This window comes from Cheilinus undulatus, linkage group 8 (genome assembly GCF_018320785.1).
Source record: "Cheilinus undulatus linkage group 8, ASM1832078v1, whole genome shotgun sequence".
Classification (NCBI taxonomy): domain Eukaryota; kingdom Metazoa; phylum Chordata; class Actinopteri; order Labriformes; family Labridae; genus Cheilinus; species Cheilinus undulatus.
This window is the reverse complement of record NC_054872.1, coordinates 21699218-21723132: the sequence shown is the minus strand read 5'-3', so window position 1 is coordinate 21723132 and position 23915 is coordinate 21699218. Positions and strand designations below refer to the sequence as shown.

At 38.6% G+C, this 23915-nt stretch overlaps 1 protein-coding gene across 2 annotated transcripts in view; it reads left to right on the top strand.

Annotated features, from left to right (window-relative positions):
* The window catches only part of cdkal1 (CDK5 regulatory subunit associated protein 1-like 1), a 386640-nt gene that overhangs the window by 113807 nt on the left and 248918 nt on the right, over nt 1–23915 (top strand). For both annotated transcript variants that reach the window (XM_041793396.1, XM_041793398.1), the window contains exons 5-6: nt 9236–9332; nt 16799–16847. In XM_041793396.1, coding sequence (XP_041649330.1) covers nt 9236–9332; nt 16799–16847 — 146 coding nt within the window. The remainder of the gene's footprint in view (nt 1–9235; nt 9333–16798; nt 16848–23915) is intronic.

The following is a 23915-nucleotide window of genomic DNA, read 5'->3' as shown; positions in this document are numbered from 1 at the left end:
CACTGCTCACAGCTGTCAGCCTGTTTAGATGTTTTTCTATCTACAAAAACATGTGCCTTATTAGAGCGTGCTTCAGATTTTTGTGTTTCAAATAATTATTGATGTTTAATACATTTATGAGAAAAATTTGAAACACATCCAGTGGCCAACTTTGAAGGGCTTCTTGTTAAACCACTGGTTATTTCTAAAGGACATGGGGCTATGTCTTCCTCTAGTGTATGTCTCCCCTTTTTGTTATTGCTTATCTAGCAGCTAAGGCTGTAGTCACCCAGAGAAAAACTTGTTCACTAAAATTACATCCACACACCAACCAATCGATTTGTCTTTTAGGGAAAAAAAAACCCTGCACATTGTCTTTAGATCAGGCGAATTAGTTACACTCCTCATTGCATCCTCTTGGTAGTCCAAATGAACTAAAAAACAAACAAAAACAAAAAAATAGGTCTTTTTGTGTTCACTGCACAAAAACTATATAGTATACACAAAATAACCTCAGAAAATGATTTTTTTGGTCTTATTTTATAACAATAACAATGCTGCGGCCACAATATAAGGGAAGACTTTATGATGTAATGAGACACTGCTGTCTCTCTTCTCTGCTCTCTATCTGTAACAGACAATAACATCATGTGAATTTTAATCAGATGAAAAGGGAGTTCATACAGTGTATTTTCAGACAGGTAAACAAAACATGCAGTGGGTGTAGAGGCTGTAGCAGGGGGAGGAGTAAAGACACTCGCAGTGCCACTTCGATACACACAAAATCTTCCACCTTCTACATGGTGATTCTCAATTTTATAAAAAAATAATTTGAGCAATTTGGACCCTAGATAGAACAAAACATGAATGAACAAAGAGACAGGCCAGAACTTTGTGAGGACATGCATGCAAACCTGTTATTTCACCCTATTTTGTTGTGATAATGTAGAGTTTGGTGGTTACTTTTTTCAAAGATCTTAAGAAATGAAGACATTGGGGAAAAAACAGCTTTCTTCAATGGATTTCTATCCAAGTAAACAGGATAAGTAAGTCAAAATCTCATGAAAAAGACTAATTTACTTATAACGGAATGAAATATAATATGTGAACTTGATAGCCTAGAATTTCCATGCATCCTAGATACTGTTTGGCACAATTTTTTTCCACTTTTCCCACATTTGTGTCCTGACCCACTTGTTGAGAACCAGTGTTCTAGCACATGTATGCTAAGTTGTGGATGTGTTTCTAAGTTCTTTAAAGTGTAACTGCTGAGAAACAGTCAGGGAAACAGTCAGGTAGAAACTCTCTCTCTCTCTCTCTCTCTCTCTCTCTCTCTCACTCTCTCTCTCTCTCTCCCTAGTTGATTGCCCACTGCTGTGAGCTCCTTTCGCTGTCTCTCTGACTGTCCGGCCACATGAGATTTTGGTCAGACAAGAGCTCATCAACCAACAGTGGACCCACCGACTGTAAGGTGACAGCCCTACAGCCAACAAATATGGGGTCTATGTTGGAAAATCAAGTCCAAGAAAAGACTGTGCTGTCTGAAGATATTGATAAATCTTAAAATAAGTTTTTGCAATACGACTATGGATAGGGGCTGGGGTTGCATGATGCCTATGCCCATAATGCATAGTATATAATCTAAACCGAGCAGGCAATCTCAATGCAGAGTGATATTGAGGTGAGCGACCCCTTATCTCCACAGTCTGGGACGAAACCCTTATCTCCACAATGACAATGCTTGCCCCCACAGACTGGGGTTTATCAGAGACTACCTCCAGAATTTGGAAGTTGAGAGGATGGAATGGCCTGCGAGCAGTCCTGATCTCGACCCCATTGAACACTTGTGGGATCAGTTTGGGTGTGCAGTTCGTGCCAGACTGACCAACACAACCACACTGGCTGACTTGTGACAAATGCAGGTTGAGTAATGGGATGCAATTTCACAGCAGTGTGTGACCGCACTGGTGACGAGCATGGGGAGGAGGTGCCAGGCTGTTGTGGCTGTATATGGTTCTTTCCCATGTCACAGAGGTTTGTTAGAAAAAAAAAAAGTTAAATTGCAATTTGTCTTGTTTCTTCAGACTTCAGTCATCCAATCCACCAAACAAGAGTCAGTGCCAGATTAAACTTTTTGGCAGAGAAGATATGGCACATTTTTCATGGAGACAACCCACATACTCAGCCCTGCTGCCCATCCCACAAATGCACATTCCTTACAAATGTGGCACCATTTAACAGGGAAATAGAGGGCTTTCCAGCACTTCAAGATGTATTGCCAAGCATCATTGTTACAACAAAGATTTAATCTACCAAACACACCTTTCCTTTTTGTTCTAAGTTTATAAATACACCTTACTTAATTTCTTTTAGAAACATTTGTGGCAATTTAAGTGAACTTTGTGGACTAAGAGGTACATTTTATTCATTTATTTGCTGATCTTGTCACGTACATCTTTAAGCAGTATTTCCGTACAAAAAATGTCATCATGTTTTCTTTCACATGTGTAACTCACTGCAAATATTTGCAACGAAAATGCAAAAAACAAAGTTGTTTCTTCAGCATGCTTGCCTGACATCTGTGGAGGCATTTACAGGCATTAAAAATCCCTATAGATAAAATGTCAATGTTGTCACTTAACTTGCCTGTCTACTTTTTTAGCTCATACAGAGGCATATAACCAACAAACCACAAACTCTACTAAGGAGCCTCAAGTCATAATGTTAGGTAAAAAATGAAGTAAAAGCCTTGAGTCTAAGGCATGTTAATTGGAAACACCACACACTGAGAACACAATGAAAATTAGGACTAGTGCATGGTAAAAAAAAAAATTTCAAACAACTCTCTCGACTGCATTAACACTGAATGGCATTAAAGGATGAAGCTTGTTATTCCTTGTCAGTATTTTTATGAGATGCTTAACATCTTTGGTAGCTGTAGGAACATAAGCATTTTTCTTCTGTTTCAGTCACAGGAAGGTAGGATTACAGAGTAGAAGACTTTCATAATAAGCTACAAATTTCCCTCTCTTTCACTTCGATATTTGCTGTGAGAAAGTTGAAGAGGTTCTTATATAGGTCATACAGTACAGTGCATCTTAATGCCTAGAGTAATTTTAATGTCATATTTACAGTGAGTGGCTTCTCCAAGTCAACCTGATCAATTCATTTAGACGTTTAGTCTGCTTTAATTTGACTGATTCACTGTGTCCACTGAGCTGTTAAAAACCAGTATGTACAGCACAGCCCTCCTTATGTACATACATACCACCGAGGTCATACATGTATGCATAAAGTACCGTTCGCCTGTGCCAGTGCCATCCATGACCATTGGTATGTGTGTCTAGAGTATGTTCAGAGTGTGTGGGTGTTCGGACCCTGTGTGTGGGTGCGTGTGTATGGTCTCCAGGCGATGGAGAGCAGTAACAGAGTTGACAGGGGGCCGTAGAGATTTAGGGCAAGGTGCCAGCAAGCCAACAAAACACGTGTGCGCCACAAACCACACACGCACACGCACACGCACACATTTCGTCCTCTGATCTCAGGGGGCATCTGCTCTGGTCCGGGTCACTGGCAGCGAGCGCTCGGTCGGGCTCAAAAGTATCACCACGGCAACTGCATCGCATAATCCCATTCCATCTCATCCCATCCATGAGCTGTGTGCGACGTGATTGGCCTGTTCCCCCTGGGGCGCTGAGGCAACGGCTCAGACGCTGTCTGCTTACTCTCTGTGTCAGCGATGGCTCCGAGTCTGTGGGCGGGGAGCAAAGAACGCATTAAAGGAACGTTTGGCACATTTTGGCAGGAGACTGTGTGAATTATGCAGACGCACCCCTACTGTGTTTGTGAGTGTGTGAGTGTATTAGTGCATGTGTGAGTATGTACAGTGATGTCAATGTGAGTCTTTTATGAGGGGGGGCAAAGCTTCTGGAACTGGACAGTATTCATGTTTTTTCATTTTCTAAGGCCAAATCACATTGTTGAATGATCTGAAGCCTTTCTACTAGGGCTGCTTGCTTATGGCAAAAATCATAGTCACAATTAGTTTAATTGATTTCAAGCTCATGATTATTAAACTTAGTTTAGTTTTTGGTTGGAGTTTCACTTATAATGATTTCCTGGTTCAGAATGATAGAGGAGAGAAAAATGTGAATACAAGTTTAGAGAACATCAGAGAGATGCATTTCAAATCTTGTTTTACCAGTGACTTTTATGATGGTGCTTATCCACTTACCTATTACCTGCAGATAAAAATGAATTATTCTTTTGTAAATACACTTCCTGACCACTTCATTAGACACATCTGTGCAATGAATCAACACCAATCTCCATGAATTCTACTTCAGTAAATGTATGACTTTATAAATGTTGGTGACACTGTCAGAGAGATGATTCATTGTTCTTATAGTGAGTATTACTGCTGTTGTAAGAGGTGTTCCTAATATTTTGACCCTCTGGCGCATGTGAGTGGGGTTGGCAAAATTTCCCAGACTCCTCACTATGATGCTAATCACACCAACACCTGCTACTACCTCAGTAAGAAGCATACAGAAGAAATATCAGCTTTCACAGCTATTTCTGTTATTTGTTAATTAATACACAATAACATGTCTGCAAAAAAATTAATCTGTTATATATCAGATGTCAGAGTTTTTTATTCCCTAATATCAGTATTGGCATCAGCTCCCAAAAATCCATATCGATCTGACCTTACATAAGGCTATGAACCGAAATGAGGAGGCCTATATGTTGCCCCACACCTGAGATGCTGTCCTGAAGAAGCTGCTAGACAGCAAGGAGCGTGGCCATCCTGTCAATCAAGACAGGACAACCATAATAATAACCTGCATTCGATCAGCTAATAAGACACAGCATTCTCCTTAGAGGATGACTGCAGGAACCCAGCAGTAAAATGTAAAGGTAACACAAAACTATACTCATCTGTCAGTAAGAAGGCACATAAAAAAACATTTCAGCTACATTTCACATTAAAAGGCATCATGATGAGTTCAAATGTTTTTAAAAAAAACTGTTAATGGTTTAATTGTGCTTGCTGGTTTGCTGCTGCAGCACACAGCAACTACTGTGTCTAAACCACTGTCTAAACTTCATCATTTTTCACCACTCATCTACTCACAGAGAGAAGAATTATTGTATTTTTAAATTCACTCTGCTGTGGATTACATTACAACCAGCAGTGCACTTAACAGTTTGACTTTAGTGGAGACCCAGTGGTGTGCCAGCACCATGCAAGGCCATGGCGTGCCACATGCAAGTATAAAGACACCAGTATGTATGTGTTCACCATTCGCTCAATTTGCCTAAAATCATGAAGCACATTTAAGGCGTCACACACAGGCAGTGTTTCTGCTGGTGGATACGGACTCAAATTCTTAAGGCATTTATTGTAAACATTCACTCATAACATGTTTCCACCATCAAAACAGTTATTAAAGCAATACTGTAACTATTTTCTAAAACCCCCGATATGGTATTACTGTATTACCACCCATTCTTAATAGAAACACACAAATGTATTGCTCTTGGCCAAAATATCACAACAAATTCTGAACCATTTACCACATGACAAAACCTAAAAACATAGGTTTTTTAATTATGATTATCTTGTTTTCATGATTCTGGGAAGCCAAAATTGTAATTGAAGTGAAATCTCAAACTACTTTGCCCAGTTCTTCATCTCTTTCAAGGTTTACTCCTAACAAAAAAGGACATCCAAATATTTTAACTGTCTAAAGTGAAGATTGTAATGAACCTACTTGCACAAGAAAACAGCATTTCAAGATCAATAGCTGTGTTCTGAATGTGCTGTGAAAACATTTTTGTTTGTTTTGAGGTGGCATATCTGACAAGCTTTCTTCTGTCTCCATGTCTCATCTTTTTTTGGCATCTTAAATAATTTACCTGCTCAGCCCTTGTGCCAATAAACAGTTAAAACAAGAAGCCAAGATAAGAGGTGTCACTAAAATAACCATGAAGAAAGTAAACAGCTCTGAATAGTCAAAATAATAAAAAAAAACACACTGTATTTCTGTCTTGGTCTCTCTTTTCCTCCTCCTTTCGCTCATTTCTCACAGATTTTAGCTTTCATCCATCCCGCCCTTTCTGTGTCACTTGAAAATGTGAGCTGCCTTTGAATTGGGTTGTCTACCTTCACCTTTCTCTCTCCCCTCGCTCTGCTCGCTCACACACAAACACTCTCAACCTCCATCACATCTCCCTTTGTTTTGCTGAAGAATACACAAGCAGTCTGAATTAAAACACAGCTGACAGTTTGCATCCAGTTTCATTGCTCCTCCTCTGTCCTCCTCCCACGGTTCCTCCCTCGCTTTACGTGCCCCCCCTCCCTCCCTCTCTAGCTCCAGCTGTCAGGAGGCTTCATTATTAAAGATTCATGCCGGAGTCTGGGCAGCTTCTCCAAAAGCTTTTGTCAGACAGACCGAGTGTCTCAAATCTCACTGCCACTAACTGGAGGTGACAGAAAGAACTCGCACAGACCCACTGCACACACGTCTATCACACATGCACGACCGCACACATGAGCAGTACAACACACATGCACACACTCCTCGTGTTTTGCTACTCTATTTTACTGTTTGTCCTTCCCTTTTTAACTGAAGTCATCAGAGAAAATTATTTTTTTGCTGACCTTTATTTATGATAACTATTAAAATAATATTTTATCTGTGCTTATTCTCTTGTAGATGACATCTTCACTCCGTGCCATTCTCTTCATGAATGTTTTAAATATTTGACATTCACACAGCATTTTAAATTCCCAGTTTTGGCTCTGCTCTCTATTTTGTCATCATTTTGGATGTCACACTACTCTGTTTTGTCAGAAAAGCAATGTTTTGAATCTCTTGTTTCATGTCCTCTATCATGTTTTTAGTGATTCTTTTATAAGAGAAGGGCTACACTGATGCACTGTAACACTTGTCATGGTTGCCTGTCGGTTTTCTCCCTTTCTTTTGCCCATGTACGTGCAAAAAACAAACAAAACAAACATATTTTCAAACTGTAACTGGAATGTGCATCAAGGATAACTTGTTTAAGAAAGAGAAAGATGTTTTTACCAATAACCTTTGAAAAATGGACTATGGTGTATATTGTTTAGTCTGCTTTGTTCCTTTGCCATAGGAACAAATAAGTTAGTGGAGTTTTAGGCCGTACACTTTAAAATCTGTTTTAAAAATGAAATTTCTCAAGATGTTCATCCTCAAACCTTAAGTTGCGTACTTTAGGGACTGAAGTTTTAGGTCTGAACTAAATATCCTTACTGGTATCAATATTGGCTAAAATTATTTGGCATATCAGAAATCAGTGCATCTCTAGTATAGACAAAACAGCATTCAGCCCACAACAATTGTTAGATCTTGAGGATCTTGCGGTCATGAGCATAGTTAGCCAGATTGCAATTTAAATTTAACTTGATTAATTGCCTAGCACTAATACAAGTTAGCACAGCTACTTATAAAGCATCAGGGAGGGAAGCAGGGAGGGATGAAGATTCACACCTGGCTATGTAAATACCTATGCTGGTTTTATACTTTTCAAAACTCAAATATCAATAACGTTAAAAGGAAGCTGGAAATTCACTTTTTACCTACCTGCCACTTTGGCTGGTTGATTCGAAACTTTACCAGCCACTGACATTTTCTTTTTACCAGCCACTTTGTTTTAGCCAGCAGCATAATGAGGTGAATTATAGTATCAGAATCAAGAATTATAGTGTTAAAGTTAAAGGCTGTTTGATAAATAAATGTTCCAACTATTTCTGAATATACTGGCATGTGTTCTTGTTCCAATTATTTTTAGGCTGGTTTGAGTCTCTGTTGCAGCCAGGTCTAAAAAATTCAGGTTTTCTTGCTATTAGGCTTAACTGAGAGGCAGATTATCAGTTTATTGTTATGCACTAATTTTAGGAGAGTTATCACTATAATTAAGGTAATGCTGGAAAGTGTGAGTGTTGTCGCATACTTTAAACCATATTTTTGACAAGTTTATCCAGTCAACCGTGCAGATCTTTGCTGCATGACATATGTGTGCACTGAAAATATCAAAATAAAGTTTGAAAAAAAAAACTAATTTCTGTTTATGAGCAAGACAATGAGCAGGTCAGTAATTTATATTTATATAGAAATTTAAACCTATCCCTTTTTATAATAGCCCTGATCATAACTAAATTTGTAGTAACCGGCCAATTAAATGAAGTTACCAGAAAAATATATGGTTGGTGGATTCATAAATCCACCAGCCACAGTGGCAGTTTGACAATAAAGTTAATTTCCAGCCCTGGTATAGAAACAGTCCTATCAGTTCATCAATGTGTTGCCGTTGATAAAAAATGTCTCAAGACATCAAAAACCAAGTATGCATTGTGGGAATTACCTTGAGTTTATTCTCTGTTGTCTCATGGAGGTTTCAGGAGGGAATAGCTGACATGCCACCAGGGCAAACAAAAAAGGAAAGTTCTCCTTGTAAAAGAGCAGCTTCTCAGACATGTGCCCTTACTCACAACGACCGATGTGGTGAAACAACCATGTACGACTTGATGTGCTGCTTGTTAGACTTGTCTCTTATGAAAGGTGAACAGATGCTTGAGAGATTCTTTTCTGACTCCTCTCTAAATTCGAAGAAGAAAATTCCTTTCACATTTATGTCAGCCTCTTAAGAATAGTATTTCTTAATATGTATGTTTATCATAGTTAGCATTTACAGGATTCAAAACAAAAACATACAGACTCATTAATAAAGACTGTATTTTGTATTTGTGCATTATATTACATTGTTTTGGTCCCAATAAAGCATGTATTGTTTTTGTAAATTAATAAAGATATCAGATTTTTAATAACCTTTAAGTGGTGAGGTCTTTTGCTTAACAGTCACTGAATACTACAATGAAAAAATAATAGTTTCAGGCATTTTTTAGTTTAGTTTTAATTTTGTATTTATGTTGCATGGTAAGGCATGTAAAACATTTGTAATAGTCCAGAATCATTTGAATTTATTGTTGACATAAATTTTTTCAGACCACAGCCAGACAGCAGTGAGCTGGTGTGGTGCCAGCTGTCTTTATGTTCCCCTGTGTTTTCCACATCTTGGGGGGAAAAAAAAAGAAAAAAAAAAGAAAAGGGGGCTAGGGGTTGTTGGCTTGGATTGAGCAAACAGTTGGTGTTAAATTCGACACATTTTCTACTTCTGTTAATCTTTTTTTTCTTGGTGTTTGTTTTCACAGAAAAGCCCAGGATCAGCAGAAAAAAGTGGTGGTAGCAGGTTGCGTCCCTCAGGCTCAGCCACGGATGGAGTACCTCAAAGGACTCAGCATCATTGGGGTATGTGTGTGTTTTGTTTGCGTATGTGTGCACATTTCCTCACTTTTATAGGGGATATTCAGAGAGAGATTCAGCACAGAGGAGTGTGTTGCCCTTCGTCTGTCTTTATCCCGTCTGTCTAATGGAGAACCTTTTAAGAGGACAGACGGACACACACAGAGAAACACACACATGGACAGTTTGACCTGTCATTCACCTGGCTGACAACCTGCTGTGTCTTTTCTATCTCGCCCTCCCTGCCGCTTGGATGATCAATAGACCCCCCCCATGAGACAAGGCTGAGACTACTTAGATGAACATGATGGGAAGAAAAGTAAGACAAAGTGAAAGGACAAAGTATTAGAAGGATAGGTAGAGGGAGAACAGAATTTTAGTGTATATAGGAAAGAAACAAGTCAGAGGACAGAGGCAAGAAAATGTACCGAAAACTAGGCCTGGGTGATATGGCCTAAAAATCATATCACGGTATTTTTCTTACCTTTGACAATATGGTATTATATCACAGTATTACAAAATTAAAAAGAGATAATGCTTTCTAATCCAAATTCAAGTGTTATTAACCCCCTTATTCCCTTGAAACAAGCCTTTGACGGCATACTCAAATTATCTCTAAGTATAGAAAACATTTTTTATTTTTTAAAGTCTCTCTAGGTTTACTAATGTCTAACTGCTTTCCAAGTTTCACATTTCATCTCAATCCTGATGAGGTGTGTTAAGCTGCTAATGACTTGAACATGTTTCCTAGTGAAGGTGTTCACAATAAAAGCGTTTCAGAAAAATAACAGCCGCGGACTTTTATTTTGAAGAGCTTGACGGAAGTATTGTGTTAAGCATACTGTGCGCCCTTACTGAAAACAATATGTCAGCAAAGTAAATAGCTATTTCAGGACAACCTGATGATCATTACTTTTGATTGATTTTCTGGTCTGAGCAAATATTGAACTCTGTTCTTCTTTAGAGAGTCACTAAACCCTGTTGTTTCAGCTGAGGTGCACCTATCCAGTTTCAAAAAGCCTTTAGAATATTACGAAAAGGGCTGGGAGGGCGAGGGACTAAAGCCCAGATGAGACCAAAGACTTGCGACGGTTACACCTGTCTGACCTTGGCCATTGCAGCTCAAATCAAGTGAAATGGGAAATGGAAATTTCATTTAGATAGGCTATAGTGGCTAGCCTAATAGGCAACAAAAATTTGTTCAAATTAGAGTTTCATATTCATGCTGGGAAATTGGGAAATTATTACATCTGCCCTTCTTATTTCAACTTTTCACATGATGACTTGCCCCTAAACACTCCTGTCTCCTTTATCAGCTCTGCACATAAGCAGCACACACACTGCTGTATGAGCAAATACATGAAAAATTCAAGGATGTAGGAGCTTTATATGATCTGGAAAAAATATTTTTCTCAGCATATATCTTTTCCAAGATACAACTGAGCTATCTGAGCTTTTTGAGTTTAATTGTGCCCTTTAATTTCACTGCTACCCTACAATGATGAAATCTTACCTAAAATCAGGCTTAAAATCCTGTAGTTTGTAGCCGGCCTTAGGACAACTAAGGGATGTGAAATTGATGAGCCAAAGTGTCTTCAAGTGTTTGTCAGTTTTTTTTAATTTTACCGTGTACATTGGCAAATTCCAAAACCAGACAGACAAAGATGCTGGTCTGAACTACTCCATTAGTTTTATATAAAATCACTCTGTTTAACATTATTCTAACACTTACACAGAGACTATATACATAAGTATCCAGGGTTTGGCTAAAGACAGGATAAGAGACATGAGAATTACATAAATATTTCTTTGCTTTTGGCTAGAGTCATCAGTAGTTTTTTTGTTCTCTGCTCTTTTGAAGGTGACTCTGGACAGTCTTTCCCTGTTGTTTTCTTGAATTCATACTGTGAAGTTAGAGATTAGTGGGTTACTCCACGCACTGAGAGAACAATCAGACAACACAAAATATGTTGCAGCCAGAAAAGAAATTTCAGTTTACCTCTGGGGAGTCATACAAATATGCAGATATAACAACAGGAGGCACAAAAACATCCTTTTAAGTAGATTTGTTGGGTGTTTTAGTTGCAGTCCCCTTGCTATTGCATTTTCGCTCCAAACCCTGTGGTGCAGGTATGAGCTGACTGTGACGACAAACTGTGATATGCAGCAATAATTTAATTTTCAAACTGTTTCTGCGCAGATATCAGGAGGATGCTCAAAGCAAAGAGATGCTAAAATTATCACTATTTTAAAGCTTAATAAGTATTCATTATTTAATCATTGATGTGTCAACTTAAAGAATATGTCAATCTTCCATCCACATCACACTCCAGGACCAAACAAAAGACTGAAGCCGTGCAGATTTAGAAATATTGTGAGTTTGGTTGAGTGTCGAGATGAAAAAACAGAAACCTATGTAGTTAGGTTTGATAAATGCTTCTGTAGCAGCAGATAATGTCATGCACAAAAAGTGTACAAAGAAACTGACAGGTCAGTAATCAGTAATTCCCTTTTAAATGATTTTATTCTGGATAAAGTGGTACCATAATTAAAGAATTTAAAAGGATATTGAGTGCTAACCTGTCCATTTTATTGTAGTGTCTTTTGGCCGTGCGCCATAAAAAAATGGATTGTTTCAGTGTGTTCGTTTTTGCGTAGTTGTGCACAAGAAGTGCCCAACCTCATGGGCTTATAAGTCATCAGAGCTACACTTGCAGTGCTCCATAAAAAAACATTCATTACAAGCAAATGCAAAGTTGCATGTTCCGTTTCCAGCTCAGTATTGAACATATTGACACGCATTACTTTGTTTACTACATGCACACAAAAAACAGCTTTGCCTAAACAAATCACAACAGAGAACCTTGATTTAATTTTGCATAATGCTGAATTAATTTGCTTATGAATAACAAACTGCTTTGTTGTAAGCAACGATAAATGACCCAGTCCAGTATTCAGTGCTGACAACTGACACTGTTGTAAAATAATATATGGGGGGGTTGTCTGCAGTGTTACGTTAAATATCCTTTACCATGAATAATGTTATTCCATTTAAGTAAACATGCCACTGTGTAACATAATTACATTTAAATCAAGTGGCATGTATGTATAATATAATTACATTCAGATAAACAGGCTTGTATATGTAATAGCCTTCAGGGCGAGGCAGAAACATCTGGAAAGTTTACCACTGTCGGTCCTTCTATTGTCATGACTAGATTGGATTATGCATTTAAAGTCGCTCACACTTACTCACACACTCTGATTGGTGCTGCATGAACAGCCACACAAGGTAACACACACCAGCAGAGGTGTGTGAGTATGCGCACACTCCCCTTGTGTATCGCTGGTAGTTACAATCAGCCACACAATGACAGTGACAGTTGGTGGGTTATGCAAATGAGATGCAAATAACCAGTCTAGAATTTGTATATTGTGATTGCACTAACGGCTAGATAAGGGCTGTAGTTAAAAAAAAAAGTGGTTCCTGTTGAATTCATTCAGTTTAATTGACCCGTGTGTCAGCTTTCATGTGTTTCTGTTGTGTTTTCTCTCTGAAGTCACTGTGAAATGAATGACAGTGTATTGTGTGTAAGGTACACAGAAAGTCACGCAAGCCTTATGTGTTCCATGTCTCTGAACCAGACATGTCACATCCTGTATCTGAGAGACATCACAAACACTGTGCTGGCTAGGTAATCAGAGGATTACAGTGGGTAAGCAATGTGGTAAACATGAGAAGCACGCACATCTTTTTTCAGAGTATGATATATCTGTATTCAGTATGCCAGCTATATTAGAAAATATAATGGACCCAGCCTTTGTTTTTTCTTATTTGATCCCACACACATACAGTATATCACAAACTTTCGGTCACTGCTTATTGTTGATGTATTTACTGACAATTCATGTAGAATAACCAGGACTCATTTTATTTCTTTATCCACAAGATTTTAAAATATCAAACACAATGTCAGTTTGGTGTCACAAGCTCACCTGTGCACAAGTTTCTCCCTCAAGATATTCTCTTTTATGAACTTAAGATAGCCTTTCTCATATTTGTGTGCACATACAATAATGACTTCAGAAAACACCTCTTTTTGGTCTGTACATGCAAGACCACTTTAGAAAACATTTCACTCGTGGATAATGAAGCGACGCAAGCGAGCAAGTTCTGTCAGCAACTTGAGTAGCACCAATCAAATTCAGTCAGGTCATTGACACATTCTCCTATGACAAACATTCCTCCTAATTCTGTAGATTACTTAAACTCCAAAATTTTCAGTCTCTTCCTCTGCCTCCCTTGCCATGCTGCCTTTGTCAGTGCTGCTCTTTAATCCCCCCTCTTCCCCAGCATCCACCTGTTGGCACCAACCCTGTTGGGTTTTAAGTATATCATCACTCCTTTAAAATCCTGCATATCATTATGCCAGGAGTGATAAAGTTGGAGCCTAGACACCAAAAAACGTATGTTTGCATCTAAGAAATAAAAGCTTTCGGGGCACGCCAGTAGTCGAGTGGTAAAGGCGCACACCATGTATGTGGGCGGCCTGGGTTCAAATCAGGCCTGTGGCACCATTTCTCGATGTCTCTCCCTGCTCTCTTCCCTGTTTCCGAGTCTATCCACTGTCCTGCTCTATCTAATAAAGGCACGAAAAGGCCCAAAAGTAAATCTTAAAAAATAAATAAATAAATAAATAGAATAAATAAAAGCTTTGTAAACTATATCACATAAGTTGTCTGACTGAAGTAAGATAAAACTAATTATATTTTAATTAAATTAAACTTCTAACCAGAAAAAAAACAATGTGCATACCTGGATCCAAAAAAACAACAAAAAACAAAAACAAACAAACAAACAAACAAACAAAAAACCATTTGAGCATGCATACATTGTTTCTTATTCACTTACTTTTCCAGTTGTATTGAGCCTAGTGCCCACTACAACCTTTTTATTATTATTATTATTATTATTATTATTATTATTATTATTATTGTGTTTTTTTTTTTTTGTGGGGTGCATCACACACTAGTAGGGTGAGGTGGATAACACAAGACACCACACACTAACAGATCCATTCACCAACTACCAAAGTCTGCACTCTCAAATCTCAAAATCTTGTGCATCCACAGGAGTCTTGAAATGCTAAATGTAGTTACCTGCTCTATCATGGTAACAGTTTCAGTCCAGCTCCCTTCCTTGTCTGTAGGATTTTGGTCTGTTTTACATGACACATAGTTTAACTACTTGTGTTCTTATCACAAATAAACAAGTCGGTCCTGTTTTATCATTTCCTCCCTTGGTCAGCTGACTTCCTGATTGGCCAACGCTCTGTTCCACACAACAATCCTGCTTATGTCTTCTCAGCTGCCCTCTGTGTTAACCCAACCAGCAGGGATTCTGATTGTGAATGCTGAACATGTTTGTTATGAATTATTGTGTTTATATTTTGAACCTCAAGTTGGAGCCGTCTGATTGTCCTCTGAGCATATCAGAGATAAAAAGATCCCTCATAACACACCTCACACCACAAGACTGTAAGTCAAGCTAATCTTTAGAACCATACAAAAACCAGGTCTTTGTTGACTTTGGTTGTAAGAGAGGAATTTGGCAAAAAATCAAGATGATGATATTCTAGTGTGCCAGGCTTTTCTCAGGTCATTTTCACACTTGATAGTCCAGGGGACTCGGTCCGTTTAGGAACGGAAATTACAACAGTGTTTCACTTTTCTTTGGTTTAGTTTGCATTCATACTGCTCTTTGTCAAACGGACCAAACCATCTGAACTCCTACAACATCTGCCCGATAGGGGCGCTGTCGTCACAAACAACTGGCAACTAAGAAGAAAAGCCGGCGTAGAAGATGACGAAATGGGGAAATCCAGCTCCTTCCACTGGTCTTTTTTTCCACATAAACAAGAAAAAAAACACAAAATTTACGCTGTCTTGGGGTTTCTGCTCTTGCACTGGGGCATAAGGAGCAGTCAGCGAGACAGTGAGCTGTCCAACATGTCGTTCTTTACACAAGATGAATAAATAAGCACGGGCTACGACGTGTTGCCATGGCTACACAGACGCCAGACGAGGTACCGACATGTATTTGAGTGTATTAAATCACATATAAATCCTTATATCATAACACTTTATGCCACTACCTGTCTTTGGTTCACAAGTTGGTCTGCTTTGCTTTCACACTTCCAACGAACTGCACCAGGGTTCGTTTGGAAGCGGACTGAGACCCCCTGTTTTCAGGCAGACCAGAGTCCGCTTGTTTTGTCCGCACCAGAGTTCATGTGAGCTTTCACACCACCCCAAACTAGCCGGACTATCCGGGAAAATGGACCAGAGTTCGTTTAAAGCGAACCAAACAGCTCTGGTGTGAATGCGCTCTTAGATATCAACAAGAGGTTAAAAAGTTAGATCTGAATGAATCTGTAAAATGTAAAAATCTGACCCTCACTGTGTGCAGGGACACCTGCTGCTTTTCTGAGCTAACCCGGATTCCCTGACCATTAGAATAAAAAGGTTTGATCTCAGTGTGTAACATGCATGTAACTGCTGCCTGCAAGGCACAGTGTGCATTTGTGTGAGTGTTTGAAAGAGAGCTTTCTCTGGGTAATTGGCCTGGAGGCACAGAGACTGGATGCCACAGGGCTACAGCCTTTATAAAAGAAAGAGTAAATGATATAGAGAACAGGGAGGTGCTGGGAGGGAAAACAAAAAATAATGACAAGAGAAATAATTATTTTACCTTCTCCAGAACTTAACACTCTCTCATCCCTTTTTGCCTCTACTTCTCAGTTATTTCTGTCTGCATCCTCTGCACATGAGTTGTTAAAGGATGGCTGACAAGTTGAATTTCGACTCTTCTCATCAAAAATTTTAACTCTTAAAAACAAATACAAACTCTAAGAAGTCCAGTCTTGTACTTTTTCATTCTTGAATTGCTGGGGTTTTGGTGTATTATTAGTTGTCTGATCTGCAGGATTTTCTTTATAGTTTCCATTGAAAATAGCTTGACAGTAATATGAGATTGTTTTTATAGCTATTGCTATAGTTTCATCTAATACTTTATTTCTGTTTTTCTTACCTGTATGATCATCTGCCTGCAATCCTCCTTAGTTCTTTCTGTCTCTATATCTTTGTTTTCATAAAATCCTCCCACACTAGGTCTCTGTCAATACATAACATAAGTGGTGCTGAAGCTGCACAGAGACCTGGTGGCATTTAGAAAATCTATATCACTTAATCCTGGCTGTAGAAAACTTTGTGTGATTAAATCTATCGCTGCTTGTTTGTTCATGTGCATTTCTCCACATTGTCTTTGTGTATATTTACATGCAAACCTAGTTTAAACAGGGATCAGTACATTTGTGTTTGTGGGTTGTCAATATCAGGCTTTTGTTTCCTATGGGCACTTGGGTTTGTCATCATCAATAAACTTTTCCCATGTGTGTCTGTCTGTGTTTCAGGTCCAGCAGATTGATCGGGTGGTGGAAGTAGTGGACGAGGCTGTAAAAGGTATTTCCACACAAGCACAAAGACACATTCACGTTATGAGTGAATAAGCAGCAATGCATTGATCAGCTGGTGAAGAAATGAATGAGTGTCTGTCTATGATAATTGGAAATGCAGTTTTTAAGCTCAGGTTTCATGTATAAATGATTAGCAGCAAAGCAGTCTGACCACTTACTGACTCAATAAAAAGACTAAGTCTGGTTTAACTGTACAGAGTAAGAGTACAATTTTATTGCACATAATCAGAAATAGTTATGTGAAAAGTGTTTTCCTACTTCCTGATTTCTTCCTTTTTTGCACAAATGTAATTTTTAAGTGTTTCAGTTCATCCAAACAATATTTAATATTAGGCATAGATAATCTGATAAGCTACTAAATGCTGTTTTTGAATGATGATTTCTGCTATTATGGGAAAAGGCCACCCAAACCTATGTGGCCCTATGTGAAAAAAAGTACCACCCCAAGAAACCACTAAAATAGGACCTGTCTGACAATGTGAGGCAGGCTAAAAGATCTCAAAAAGCAACACATCATGGGAGAAAAAAAAAAAAAAAAAAAACACCTCAAGAACAGATGAGATAAAAAGTCATCTTGATCAGTCTGAGACGGGTTACAAAGCCATTTCTAAGGCTTTGGGACTCAAGCGGACCATGATCAGAGCCATTATCCACAAATGAAGAAAACTTGGAACAGAGGTGAATCTTCCCAGGATCGGCTGGCCTACCAAAATTACTCCAAGAGTGCATCAATGACTTCTAAAGACCTGAATTCTTCACTTGACTCAGTTAAGGTCAGCATTCATGATTCCTCAATAAGAAACAAGACTGGTTAAAAATGGCACAAAGAACACAAAAAAGAACTTGATGGTCCTCAGTGGTGGACCAGCAAGACAAAAGTTGAACTTTTTAAAAGGGTTTGTCCTGTTCCATAAAAAGAGCATTATGCCAACAGTCAAACATGATGGAGATGGTGTGATGGTCTAGGGCTGGTCTGCTGTTTCAGGGCCTGGATGACTTGCTGTAATTGATGGAACCATGATTTCTGCACCACTGTTTTTCTGATGAAGGTCTAGTACCGAAATATTAATAAATACCCCCTTTTACGCAAGTTTGACAGTATGCAGGAGATTTCTTTGAACAGTCTCAATATGACTGAACAAAAACTTTCTGAACGTCTGTTTCCCTTTATGCCTTAAACAAAAGCGAGTTAGAACAACAGCTGTACTTAAAGCTTGTATGGTGCTTTTGTCTTTACACCGCAGACCACACCTACCCATTCACACCCTTTCACTCCATTCACTCCACATTCACACTGATGGCAGAGGTTGCTGTGGAGAATTGGCCATCAGTGTTAGCTAATCCCAAGGACACACTGACATGTAACTGCAGGAGCAACCCTCCGATTGCAAGAAGACCGACTCTGCCTACAGAGCCCAACTCACCTGCTGAGTCAGCAGAAGTTTTGTTAAAATCTTTACTTTAGCAAGCAGCACAAATAGACCCCAATATTAAACCCTTTACTCATTCACAACTTGGTTTAGTCTCCATTTATCACAACATCCACAGTCTGTTGTTTAAAATGGTGGAGCTTGTGTCGTAATCAATATTTTGAGTCCAGTGACTTCTTAGTAAACAGACAGCACTTCATTGATATCAGATGTCCATTCAAAAAATGACAAAAGACACAAACTGTCAGATAAAGAGTGAGCTTACATAATGTTTAAACCACACGTAGAACAAGTATAATTGCAAAAAGAGAAATTGTTAAAAAAGAAAATCAATTGCATAGAGACATTTTTTATTTTTAAAGTTATTTAAACTTATACTAGCAGACACACAGAGTTCTGTCAATGGATCTTACAGATCTTCTTTGTTAAATTGGTTTTTATGTATGCTTTCAGAGGGAACTAAATATTTTGTTTGAACTATTTGCAGGTTTTCACAGTGCCAGCAAAGTGAGCAGTACAGAAAGGCAAAGATATCTGTAATTGTTGAAATGCATTTTTATGATTGGTGGGGTCTCTTTCAGAGGGTTGCAGATGTGTGCCTTGGAAACTGTTACATCAGGAAGTCCACACTGCACTTATATTTGGGATGACTTGCATGCAGTAGTTTTGTCGTGCTGTCAGAAATGCTTGGTGGTCAGTGATCAGTGCCCCTGGGTTGTGGGACACATACTGTACACTGTACACTGCCATTTTTCAATAACAAAAGTTTTTTTTTTTTTTATGTTGCCAGTGTAGCTATATGACACCAAAATGATTTAATATGGGTGCATGGCAAAACTCAAACACGATGCAGGACACAAAATCAGGAGTGCACAATATTTTATTTCTGCTGATATCAGATATACTGATATTTACAAATTCATTTTAGCAGATACTGACATCAATACCAAAGTATAAATGCTGGTCCCATCAAAATCTTCAGTCCTTAAATGATACTTAAGATTTTAAGGATGAACAAAAAGAATAGTAGCGGATGTAGGTCTGTTGGTTCTGCCTAAAACTCCACAAACTTATTAGGTCAATATTTACAGCTGGTGTAGGCCGATGTTTACTGCTAATATACTTTTACATCCGTTTACAGTTAGATTTCATTGCTTGCTTTCAGTGTGTGTGTTTGTGTAGTCTAATCTGTGTGGATAGTTTTTGGTTTACATGTTGAGATTTTTGCTTCTGCTCAGAATTTATATATCCTGTTCTCAATTTGCAATACAATGATTCTGTGATCACTTGTTTTTGACTGTGAAGCATATTGTGTTGCCCTGTGTTTGAAATGTGTTGTATAAATAAAGCTTGATTTGATATGCTTTGATAAATTGTTTAGGAAAATCAGCAGAAATTTTCATATCTGCCAAAATTGATAATTTACTTTCTGAACACATGAACAAAAGTGGACTGAAACAACAGTGTTGTTTGCAGCTAAGTTCTGACATATGAAAGCACAGAGCATTGACCACTTTCAGGGAAGATAGTTGTACTGTTGTGTTTTGTGATGTTGGCATGCTGTGATGTTTTGCCCAGGTCCAGGTTGGGCCATTTTTTCTTTGGTACATTTGAGTGGTTTATGAATTTGGGTTGTAATTTTTTCATTATGGGATTTGTTGAACCCGTGGCTCAACTTGATGTCGAAGTAAGATAAGATAAGAGGTTAAGATAATGTGGTCAATATTTCAAACAATCTGATCAGTGTAACTTGTAGATCCTAATCCTGCCCCGCTGTCTGAGTAGCTTGTTAAGAGGTCTTCCTGGTCTGAGACAGTCACTGACAGTGAGACGAGCTCACATGGCAGTGATTAGGTCATCCATTTAAACAGTTAGTGAAGCAGCGCACTAAACTGTTTAATGAAGGTCAGGCAGAGTTTACAGTGTGAGAGTGTCCAGTCAAGCTGTCATGCACCCCCAGCTGTTCTCTAATAAAGAACAGATTGAGCTTGCACTGCATGCATGTGTGTGTATGAATGACTAGTTTGCACTGCAGGCCTTATTCTAATGAAGGACAGCTGAACTGAGGCTTAATTTTACAATGTGTCATCAGCCCTAAATCGTCTGGCTGCACATAGACATGCTCACACTCACACATGCACACTGACTTTTACACCCCCCCACCACCTCACTATGATTTGCTCATAATTTCCTTTTCTTCCCTTTTCTTCTCTCTCCAGTTCCTCAGCATCTTCTGATCCATTTTCTCCTTCTCCCTCTGCCTTCTCAGCACTTTATCCCATCTCCTCTTCCCTCCATTTTTTTTCTCTTTTCTTCACCCCCTCCATACAAACTAATTTCCCCAGTATCATTACAGTTCTTTATGACCTCGTATAAACTGAGAGCTGTTATTTCAGCTCGGAGGCCTGGGCATAAACCTTTAAGCTCGGGGATTTGCCTTTTGTAATGGCTACTAAAATACTTACTTCAATGAACAGCTAATAGACACACCAAAATTGCTTGCAGGTCTGTTTTCCACATGACAAGAGTACTGTTTTTTTTAACTGACCTTGGTTTCTTGAGGTGTGAGACTGTCTGTTGAGTATGGACCCAGGCTTTAAAAGAACTCTATGAGGTTACTTCAGTACAGTAAAACTGCTTTTAATCTTCATACATCTACCTAACATAAAGCTCTAGTTACTACATGTTATAAATGGCAGAGTATTTTTATCCTTTAGTTATCTTAGGTTGGGTTGCTGAGCATGCACACAGTACTTAACATTTATGCAACCATACGCATTACAGCATGCTTATCCAAATCAATTATTTTTTCAGCTGTGCCAGATGTTGATTTTCTTGCTAATAACAAAAAAAGCCTTGGATTTATCCAGACCCACTGGCAGATCCATTAAAATGAATTAATGACAACTCAGGATACACATTTTTGCAAGGGCATCCAGCCACATTTTGTGTCTCTTGGTGATGCTTGACAAACAAAAACACAAGGAAATGTGTTATCGGAAGAGTAAAATACATAAAATCTGTGTTTACATTTTTAAAATACAGAAAACACATACAAAGGCACACAAAGGATTTTTTCACTCTGTAAGGAAATCAGACTTCCACTGAAGTCTGATTTTAGCACCATTAATAAATAACAGCTGTACCTCTTTCTTTATAGGGCTGATTTGATGTCTTCCTTTCTTTATTGGCCTTCTACTATTGATCTCCTCTCACTGAGATGATAGCCTTGGATGATACGATTTCACCCCACATTCCTTTATCTTTCAGAAACGAATTAGATTTAGTGTGTGTGTGTGTGTGTGTGACAGAGGAACAGGGGCCAGAGAAGGTTAGATGGGCTAATGTATCTACTTAGCCACAGATCAGAGGCTATATGGCATCCGTATAACCTCATGATCCTTATTTCAGCAGGATAAACAAACTGTTTGCGTTTATCAGTGATGAAAAAAATAAGGCATGGGTGTATAGACATGGATTTAAGAAAACAGGCAAGAGAAAAAGGAGATGAAATAGCAGGCACAAAGGGACAAGTTGATGCATTCACGTATATTTCAAGCCATCTGAGCGGTATCGTTGAATGCTCAGTGACCTGAGGTTGTGTAGCAAGATCTGTGGAGGCGCTAGTCATTGTCAAGCATCAAAGCCTCATGTTTACTTTTTAAAAGAAGTACTTTTTAGATAAATTTACATGAAGTCATGGTGTAGCATTTCTAAATAATACATTTGATATGCATCTTAGAGATTTTACATTGAAATTGATTCAAGTGACATTTCAGATGAAAATAAACTGCCTCTTCAAAGACAGTCGTACATACCTAATAGCCTGTTATTTTCAGAGGATAAATGACAAACACTACACCCATCCTGTCCTCATCTGCCACTGTTTTGTCCCCGTTTTCCAACAAGACCCCATCCCCCCGATCCTTTCTGCTGCTTTACAATCAAACCAGGGAGCACGACAAGACCCAGCACTTATGAGACATCAGACCTGGGTCAACAGGTCAATCTTTTAGCTCCCTACCTCTCCGATCCAACAATCCATTCAGCTATCCTGTACATCTTTCATCTGTGATATATTTTTCCTCTATCATCGCTCGACCATCCATCCATCTGCCTTTCCCTCCATCCATCCTTGCCTTCCCTCCCTCCTTTTCCATAGCAGGTTATAATGGGCAGTTATGAGTGGAGAGAAGGATTTATGTTGGTTTTTATTTATGAAGGAGAGAAAAAAGAACAAAGGAGGGATAGAGTTTGGAAAAAAACACAGGAGGGAAAGGTGGAGGGCAGTCAATAACTAGAAAATGTGCTATGGGTTGATGTGTGTGTCTGTGTGTATGCAGGCTTGCCCGTCACAGCAGTTGGCCTCTCTAAACTCTGTAATTGAGATGACAAATAGGACACTATTCTTCAGTTTTCTTCAGCAACTCAACTTAGCTTTTTTATCTCTTGCTTCCCATTCATGGTCCCCTTAGCCCTGAAATTGAATTTGGCTTTTGGAGTGATTCCATGCAAGGAGGGAGTTTATTTCTTCAACCATTGGTGGCTGTAACATGGACAGGGGTCCTGTGCACAATTAGAAACAAAAACTGATCATACGTTTTGTGAGAGAAATCATAATTTGGAATACACATAATGAAATACAACATTATTTTTTATAGACAATCTATCTGTTTGCTAGAGGGTGGCACCATATTTTTCCATTTTTAAAACCATTAAAAACAAAACTAATGGCAACAGTCTAGCAGTGGTAATTCCAGCTTAGTTTTTAGATTTAGAAGTTGATTACTTTTAGTTTCATTTTGCTCCTTTTCACTCTCAAGTTTTAGTCTAGCTTTAGTCAACAAAAACTCAAAAAAACTCAAAAACTCAAAAAATTTTAGTCCAGATTGAGTCAATGAAAAGTCCTTTCATTTTAGCCACTGCTTTTGGTCAAAACATTTCCTTATTTTGAACTCACAGTAAAATGAGCACTTGTAGAGCATACATAATGATACACTATCAATAGTTTAGGAATGGTGTAAACAACTGAAGTCTTTATTAATTATATCAGTCCCTTTCTTTTATTTGGTGGAAAGATGAGACAGCAATTTGTTTTCAACAGAACTCGTACATCTGTTTTATATTGTTTGGAAAACAGAAACATCTCCTCACACCAAAAGCTGAAACGTGTTTCCTTAAAATCACATTTGAACACATAATCAATATCATCTTCATCCAGTTGTTGTTTTACTGGGCTGACCTTGAGCACATCACAACAGTCAGCTAATCAGGTCTTATTCTGCAGCCTTCAACACTTGAATCATGTATTTTTTACTAACGGGACTTGCTAAAGTTGGTTGGGCAAGGATGATGAAGAGGACTGTCTTGCAGCTGCAGCTTTCTGAGTCTGAAAGTTACTACCAGCAGCAGGCAGAGCTGAGTTTTTCCTCAACCCAGTTTATTTTGATGTCATGCACAGAGGAGCTCATGCTCGCTCTGTGTCACCACTTCTCACAGGAACACAGACAGACGCTTCTGCTTCTCCTGCTCTCACCTCATCACTGCTTGTATTTTAATCCTGTGGGATCAGCATTGTTGTATACAACAATAAGCGACAGGTGTTTCTGGAAATAAAATAACTT